The 9,495-nt window shown below is 27.8% G+C and overlaps 1 protein-coding gene across 1 annotated transcript; it reads left to right on the top strand.

Moving 5' to 3' along the window:
• The first annotated feature begins 4,176 nt into the window (after positions 1-4,176).
• Positions 4,177-9,238, top strand: LOC124366560. The gene is made up of 6 exons (XM_046823153.1): positions 4,177-4,215; positions 5,610-5,747; positions 6,709-6,836; positions 7,377-7,441; positions 8,141-8,224; positions 8,998-9,238. Exons 2-6 carry the CDS (start codon positions 5,619-5,621, stop codon positions 9,162-9,164), a joined length of 573 nt encoding a protein of 190 aa, XP_046679109.1. The 5' UTR covers positions 4,177-4,215; positions 5,610-5,618; the 3' UTR covers positions 9,165-9,238.
• The last annotated feature ends 257 nt before the right edge of the window (positions 9,239-9,495 follow it).

Raw genomic sequence — 9,495 nt, 5'->3', positions numbered from 1 at the left:
CTCCAAGTTCCAAATTAACGCATGATTTGAGCCCCCAGATTCCGATATTGAAAACTGGCAACTAACTTGTTCCATATATCTTACAAAATTTTTACATATTGACAACGACTCCCCTTGTAGGGTAAATCATGATGTGGAAGTCCCAAACAAGCTTTTGAAATTAATGAGCAAGCATGATATGTAACTGAACACTGATTATAAATATGTGGATTTATGGCAATGATATGTGAAGATGAAAGATATTGTGAATAGGTAGAAATATCACAATAGCCATTATAGATGCTTGGGAATTGTCTGGCGTCGAATAATATAAACATAATATTTTGCAGTCTATCGTAAGTTAAGTTCTGAAAATGTACACCTCTAGAAACTGTTTTTTATTTTAGAGTAAGAAAAGTTCTTCTTCCTAAAGTCAGTCTGAAAATACTTCCATTGGAGCTTAAGGAGCTCGAAATCATATCAAAAAGGACATTTACAGTATATCTGCTTGATAGAGAGTTTTAACTTTTCATTAATATTACATTTAAAAGATATTGTTATTCTGTCGTTTATGAAACCTTTGATATTAAGAAATATAAATTAACAAATTTAAGATGGGTTTCAAGACAGTTAGAATAAGCAGTATTAAATACCAGAATTATCAGTAAAACTTTGCAACAGTCTGAATGAAAGCATCCCCTAATCGGAGTTTTTATTTTTAATGAAACCAATTAGTTTCATTTGCTGTGATAAAACCAGTGACATGAATTACCTATGGTTTTGGGAAATAATTGATGGAAATATATTCATAAATACGCTTTAAATCTTATTTTAAACATTAGAATGCATTCTGAAAAGGTTTTATGCATTTCATGAAATTTAATATCTATTAAAATATATTGTACAAATCACAATGAAACTAATGATAAAGCTTATCATTTCATTATCGCATTGAAGATCTTGCGCAATATGTTGTTTTAGTCATGATGTATCTATCAAAACTCTTTTAAAGTTATTTCAGATTTTAATAACTTTTAATACTAGCATGCAAAATAGGCTTATACTTGAGATAAGCCGCTGACTTTTCACTCTTAAAATGCGATTGAACATGTTTATTGAGTTCTGCGTTCGTGTTACTTATGTTGAAATTAAGCAAAACTAAGATGTTAAAGGGTATTTTATTCCGGGAATAGTCATTTTTGGCCACTTGTGCACCACATTTCTATACACTGTGTGCATCTATTACATTTAATTACGTTGTTTGGGAAAATTAAAAAAGAGATTAACAAATATCGTTATAAATATAAAATAATTGTAAATAATGTATTAATTAAAATTTTGACAAACAAATGCCTTAGTGTCAATGAATAGGCTTTAGGTCCAATCACAGTTTTTCAGTTTACACGAATTATGAATAAATTAATCGTTTCCGATATAGTTTATAGAGGTTGTAACTAACTGGAGGTTTGTAACTGTGCAATATTTTTTTAAACAAGCTGATTTAAATTCAACAGGTATAGATTTTAACGCAAATTTATGTATCAGTCTCACCCTATTCATTCAGCACCTTTTGGTTAAAACTGCTCAGTGAAATACAAACATTTTGGGCGTAACTAAAATGCATGTCTTACATATCATGGGCACGGACCAAATCAGTAAGAGATGAAAACGAAGCACATTTTTGTCAAATAAATTTCTTGGTTTTCTTGAAATCAAAATTTATAGAGCTCTAGAACTTGACAAGGTATCTATTAAAATCTGTCCCATACAGCTTGTAAATTCATGAACATTTCAAAATATTATAAACGCTTACAAATAATCTACATTGAGTAGGGAACATATTTTAAGGTAAATGGGATAACACTTAATTGATAACGTCTTTTACATAAAACTTGCCTAGAAATCAAACATATGCATGGATTTTGTATGAGTGTAATATGAAATGTTTATTATTAAGTATATGTTACAGATTTTATACATTGGACGGTCTTCTCCCTTTATCACAGCTTTCTACATCTTTTAATTCCCTTTGTTTGGTTTGTTTATAAATGTTTACCAATTTCCTCGTAAGCATATTTAATAATATCAGTTTATCATATACAATCACAGTGAAAACTATAATTTCGAGAAATCTAATGACATGATAAACTTTCTAACCTAGATTGAGTACTACGCATTATATGCTAAAACAAATTTCACAAATCTATATCAATTTAACGCAACTTTTGTTCTTTAATATATTCTGTTGCTCTCAGTATTACGACAGAAAACAATTTTAAAGCACTGAGTTATGAAATGTAGATCTGCTTTGCTTTAATTCAGGATATATTTAGTTCCCATCTGTTTCGTAATAAAGTTTTTGGTGTAAGGTCTTAATGTTGGAAAGTAAAACATTTACATATAATTACAGATCCATTATTTATTCTAGAGATAAAACATAGAACTTTATGGAATGGAATGCATGGAATGCTGGCAACATTGCAGTTTTGTTGTATCTGGATTAGATTCTGAGATATTGAGGAGATGCTTATCCAATAAGAACGAATATGTAATATTATATTTTCTTGAAATATACGTGTTTCTTCTGACAGAATCAAAAGGACCATGTTATAAATAAAAAATTAATCACTAAATATGTTGCTAATGTTTTCCTCGAAGAACGTTTTGGCCCATTTTTTTATACTTTTCGAAGTCTATGAAAGATTTGTGTAAATAAAAAGATCGGAAAAAATTTCTGGATTAATTTTAATTTGGCAATCATTATAATATTTTAAGTTTCATAATCCAAAATTGACAGATACTAAACAGCTGTTGACTCATTCAGCAAAAGTTAATCAAAGAGGCTAAAATATTGTCAACATTTAAATTTGAGGTTCTTGAGATGTACTTGATTAGTAGTATAATGCAGATAGAAAAAATTTAGTACCTATCTTTTAATCTGTATTGCACAAATAATGAATTTAAAACATCTAACTCGTTTCAAATACTAATTAAACACTGTTATTAAACTTACCTAAGTGAAAAAAGCTTGTATCATTTAAACATATGGCACTCTTGAAATTTTCATATGGTATTTCTACGTTGGCTTACATAAAAACAGGGGGATACACAATAATATGCCACAAGAAGCCATTTTATCTTAAACTACAACCCGAAAAAAATTAGACATATTGACCATATTAGGCTTCTCAGTCTTATGTAGCTATTTATATTTTCCTCTTCAGCACAAGGCAAACTCAGCTATGGCATTGGAAATATCTTAAACCGAGTTTAGATTATGAGATCCTAAAGTGAAATTTTTTTATCAAAGTACATTTTTAAGACTTTAAAATTTAAAAATGTTATTAATCAAGGATATAACGCAAACTAAAATGTGAAACCGTAAAAGATGAAACAAAATCTATTGTAATCGGACTGCAGTAGACGCTTTTTGACAGCAGTAAGCTTCTCAGACCTACGTGTTTACATGTTATTCATCTGAAAAACAAATCAAACTAGGTTCCTATTTATTTTCTAATGTTAAGTATATCTAATAAGCTTTTCATGGTTATGGAGACAAGGCTAACTGAAAAGTGATACCGTAAATACATTTCAAAGAAAGTGAACTTAAATTATTTTTTGAAGTATTATTTATATTGCTCGTAGCAAAATTCCTTACATTTTAATGATTTATTTTTTGGGGCCTCAAATTTCAAAGAACAAATTTTAAAATGGCATCCATAAATTAATATTTATAGCAACAAACATTTTATATATTAGAATGCAAATTATTACAATATACTTAATCAATATTTTATCCATATTTGTTTATGTATGTGTATACAACTGTCACGCAAGATATAATTTCTTATATATTTGCCAGCAGGGATATTTCTAGCTACATTGGTTCAAAAATTAAGTGGTGTGTGTAGCCCAGCAAAAAACAATCTACTAATAACTAGACCCGATTTAGTGGCGAGAAATGGCTATTTATTGGTACTATTAACTTTAGTAAGTGAAATGAAATGATTATAAACTTATTTAATAGATTTAGCGAACTTTTCCTTGTTGGATTAGAGAAAACTTGAATACGATTTTATTTTTAACCTACGTTGTAGAATATTTAGAATTCCTAAGGCATTCAATTTAGCAGTAATTGTTCTGTATGCTTTGTCATAACACTTGTGTGCCAGTAATAAATAGCAGACAATTTCTTCTCAGCTCATCATTCCAACACGAGTTCCTCTGGATAACCAGGTATTTATCTTGTGCTGATTAACTTTATCAATTAATCCTCCAAGTCACGGCTATTGAACAAAAATTATAAACTATATTTCCAAACAGTCTGTTCTGATTCAAATAATCTTTTGCAAAACGTACTAAAAAATATTATATTTAACGGTGAAACCTAAACTAATCAAATAATATAAGTTTTTGTTATTTATCAACTTCTTGCCTGTGTGCGGACAATATATATTTATACATGTTTTATTCTGTAATCTCTCCAATTAGTGTATGAACGTCACTCAATACTGAACCACTTTACAAGTCATTCAGTTTATCATATATTTGCTGAGTTACACACATATAATTAGAGACTAATATAGTTTAAACTTGTAATAAGAGTAAATACGTATAAAAACTATATTAACTTTGGTTTGTATTGAAATTTCCCTAATAAAAAGTGAACTTCTTATAATAAAGGCTAATAATACATATGATTTTTTAGATAAAAGTTATTACGTATTAAATTTGTGATATATTCCTTTACTAATTATTAATAATGAAGATCCATAATATTTAATATGCTTTAAACAAAAGAATAAGCAGAAAGTATCATTTTGCATATTTAACTTTCGAAAAATAATGGAATAAAATATTAAAATACCTTTAAGAATAATAGAAAATAATAAAGTGTTGTAATTGCTTTTCAAACTAATATAGCAGTATCGTACTTTTTGTGTACAATTTTATTGTTATTAAATTTAAATAAATACATTTTCAAAATGGTGGACTCCTTCGTCATATTTGAAACATATGACACATTGACATAAGACATTTTGCATATATTTCATATTAGTAAAGTTATAGAAATTAACTGTAACAACACTTAATTAATAATGTTCTATACTTAAAACATGACTATCTACCTTACTTCAGACTGTAATAAAAGATAATTTTGATGTATACACATCCATAAAACATTTCGGGTTATAACTATACAAAACGTATACATTGTATTGAAAGTTTACATTCTTTATATTTTTAATTAATAAATGAAATTTTTAATTCAGCCTACTTTCATCGCTCGGTTTGACCAAAGCTTGAATTGATAAAAATGCGTATTTTTAATTGTATCCACTAATATTTTTATAATGAAATTATTTTTATAAGTAGTTATGTAAAATATTGAAACATTTTTAAAATGTGGTTGAATTGAAATAAATTTATTTTTAAAATTTAAAAATATATACTATTCATATCTTTTTGACAAAAACTGTATTTATGTAATTATTTAAAATTTTGGATTAATCACTGGACAAGAGACCCATTTCCTTAAAAATATACAATCATGCGAAGCTACAAGTCTAACTATAAATATATGAGCGATAAATAAATCCATATTATTGAGAACAATCACGTTTTTGCAGATTAGTAAAATGCAGGCTTCAGCTTTCGTTTTCATTGCGGTAGCCCTCGTGGGTGCCCAAGGGACTTGTGATCCAGAAATCATCAACAAGATCAAGACATCCTGGAATGGAAATCCCCCAACCAACATAATCCAGAAGGTTTGTTCATGGAAGATACTTTTTATTATTGGATTTCAATAAATTGTGATATTGTATACTGTTATAGTTTAAAGTGTTTAGGAACGTGTAAATAAGTAAAATGAGAGCCTAATGACTCAATAGAGACTCAAAGTTTGACCGATTTGAAATGTAATGTAATCTAAGAAGGAACTGGAGCATTGTCATTTTTGCATCAGGTAAATTTGTGTTAGTAAACGAAGAAAGTCTCTAAAAATTCGAATGGACTAAATAGAATAAAAACCTTTGTTTATACGAGTTAAGCAGTCCCATGTATACTAAAATCGTTAAATAATTCACTAAGTTGGGTATATTGTTTCTTGGATTTCTATATAATTAGTATTAAATTTAGAACAAACTTTGTTTTCCATCGAAGTTTTTATACATAGCTAGGATTAAAATCTTCTCAGAAACACATATGTTTAATACAAGACAAGTATGGAAATAACTAATACTATTAAATTATAGGTGTTTTCACTTCAAAACCTACCTTGTTCAAAATTTATAGGCTGCTTTTACTTAAAAATAGGGTATATATATATATATATATATATATATATATATATATATATATATATATATAATTACAGGTATGAGAGGTCAAAATATTATAAATTATATACAATATAATTATTAAATAAATAATTGGATAAGAATTAAAATAAAAAATCTGGCAAATACAATCATTTCTGCCCTTGCAGCAGCGGCTACCTTTATTTATAAATATTGTACAGTGGAACTTATTGCATTATCACTTTAGAGTAGCCATCATAAAGCGATGAGTAAAATTTTACTCTATAACAAGACTAATGTAACGTTTATTAATGAATCGAAATACGAATTACATGATGACATATATTCTAATATACCTACCTACCTGTAAGATAGAAACTGTTTGATGCGATCTGATTTCATTCCATTTGTAATACCGTTTTATCTACAGCTCACCGGAAAGATTACTTGGCTAACGACTCCTTCATATTACTCAAACTATTCAGATGACATCTCTTGCGCTCAGACTACAGTCGACTCAACTGGCGCAGCCAAGGACTTCGTGTACTTAGGAGACACGTAAGTTTGGGCCTTATTTGTATATGGTGTTTAAAATAAAACATACGTACGTAAAAAATGTTATTAGTTCTTAAATTCAGATATTCCAACACGAATTAACACAGGCGATCCAATATTTCCAAGAGCTTTACACAGGAATTGTGTAATGACTGTAAAAATGTAATACACTTTCGTTTCCAATGTAATTTATAAATAAATATCTTACACAAAAGACACTGTTCGTTTTGTATGTATCAAAAGCTCACTTTAGTGTAATAAAGATAAAATTTACTAATAAATATTATAATATTTACAAAGTTTACAGGAGTAAATAATTAAATCGATGTGCATTACGGTGTTGTAACATCTAGTACGGTTTATCTATGCCCATTAATTATTTCAAGCACAGTTTTTATACACTTTAATTTTTACGTAGATAATAATAACTATTTTATTAAATTAAGTTTATAGTTCAGTGTAGATGATGTACTATCTGCGAAGCATCAACGGGAGCTTTCTGCAATTATGTTTTAAATAATAAATAATATATTCTTATTGCAGAAACGCACCGAGCGAAACTGACTATCAGTTACAAGAAAACGAAAAGGGAATTCTTCAGTGGGAAGGTGAGAAAAATTCAAATATAACTATTTTATAAGTTTTCCTAATATCAATGAACGTGTGATGAGAAACATAAGCATAATGAAATATTTATTAAGAATTATCATAAATAATTAATAATTATCAAAACACAATATTAAATCTAAGTAAAATTTCTCAATTTTACTATTCTAATTATGTTACTTATTGTAACAATTTATTACTTGCTAATGTTACATTTTACAAAAAAATGTGTGTTACAAAGCACTTTCCTAATTACTAACTATACATCTACAGAACTAAATAAAATAACTATAATAATGTAGTAAAAGAGTTCCATAAGACACCAGAGGTGGTTGACTACTATATGACAGTTCTGATCATTACTTCATTCATGATGATTTATTATAATTAAAAAAAGTGAGAAATCTATATCATGCTAATACAAATATTGTTGGAAATTTAATATTTAGAATCGCTTAAGGAAAATTTAATACGACACAAGTTTGGCTTCATATTATTATTACAGTGTACAGAAGTATTACCAGTTAAGCTAATTTTGTTATAATACACCTACGCGTTGTTAAAACAAGCAAATCCATTCCATATTTACAGGAGTTATACTTATACTAAGGTTTCACAGTTTAAAAGCATGGGAATATTTACTAACTGACTAAGATATAAATAACAAATTTGTAACTAATATATTCATTGTTTTGTTACAGATGAATCTTCGGTACTCTCCAACAACATGTATGTAGTTTATCAAACCGACAACGTATTAGCATATTTCCAGTGTCAGTCTACGAGTAAGTATTATTTTATTAACATATTTTATGCTAAAGGTTTATAATTTTAACATATATTTCATTTGCATTGTATAGATTTAGTATTATTTCATAATATTTGCTGTTAAAACTAATAAACTTTTACGCAACTTCAATAAAATAAATTGTTTGTGAACAATTATGTTGTGTTATGTAAATGAATAATAATATAAATCGGACATTTTGTTGCACCTGAACATTAAAATATTATAAATATATAGTTTTCATCATATAAATTTTCAGAAAAAATGGCATGAATACATTAATTTAATTTTCAGTTATAAAATATATGTACCTTGGATTCCGCAATAAAGCTATTATTTAAAAATAAATAAATTTCTACATCATCCAATATAGGGCTATATTATAAAAAGGTATGATACCTGGCTTTTTAAAATATAGTGGTATTATAAGATGCTAATACGCTCTATAAGACATTTCATAATGAAGCACTGCTTGAAAGGTGAAGTAACATTTTCAAAATTAGCAAATTATGTACCTAATTTGCAAGTTACGATACGTTACCAGTCACAATTTATCTCAATAAATTCAAAACGTGTGTACAATCAGAATCAAGAAATATTGATTTGCATTTTTTTATAAATTTTTTAGTACACGAGGGTTAAATAGGCTTTGTAAAACATGTATTTTATTTGTATTTTTAATGTACAATAATTATTTCCTCAAATTGTACAAAACATGGCTTAGAATTGAGTATTTTATTCTGAAAACTGATGTTATGTGTGCTTAATCAGCTTCTGATTCCTACGAACCATACGCGGGAATGGCAGCAGTCAACATCAAAGATGGGGACTTGGATAGCTCTGATGCACTGAAAGCCGATCTACAAACAGGTTCGGAAGCTTTAAATAAACTCGGACTGCGCCCACTGGAAGGACTTTACACAGATTGCAAATTCTAAGTATCATCCAATTCTGCAATAATATGTAAAATTATAAAAGATTCAAGTAAAATATATTTAGTTTCTGAACTAAACCTCTTTGGTGTAACTGTATCTTATTACCTTCTCAATTACTTTGATATAATTCTAGATAATAGTATGAAGTTCAATCCTATTATACAAGTTATGTAAACTCATCCATAATTATTTAAAGCTAAGCAAAAATAGTATTAAAAAATATATAAGTAAAAAATAATGTGGTTTCTTTCAAAGTTCATTCTCAAATGCAATACTTTTGGTTGTTGGCACAAATTATGTTTGTCTAAATATTTTTAACGCTGGTTATAAAATT

The sequence above is a fragment of the Homalodisca vitripennis genome, chromosome 7 (genome assembly GCF_021130785.1).
Source record: "Homalodisca vitripennis isolate AUS2020 chromosome 7, UT_GWSS_2.1, whole genome shotgun sequence".
Taxonomy (NCBI): Eukaryota; Metazoa; Arthropoda; class Insecta; order Hemiptera; family Cicadellidae; genus Homalodisca; species Homalodisca vitripennis.
This window is presented reverse-complemented; position numbering and strand designations above follow the sequence as displayed.

Coding starts and splice junctions, on each gene's coding strand:
- LOC124366560 (XM_046823153.1), top strand. CDS start 5,619: ATGCAGGCTTCAGCTTTCGTTTTCATTGCGGTAGCCCTCGTGGGTGCC. Junction 5,748..6,708: donor CAACCAACATAATCCAGAAG/GTTTGTTCATGG, acceptor TTTTATCTACAG/CTCACCGGAAAGATTACTTG. Junction 6,837..7,376: donor TTCGTGTACTTAGGAGACAC/GTAAGTTTGGGC, acceptor TTCTTATTGCAG/AAACGCACCGAGCGAAACTG.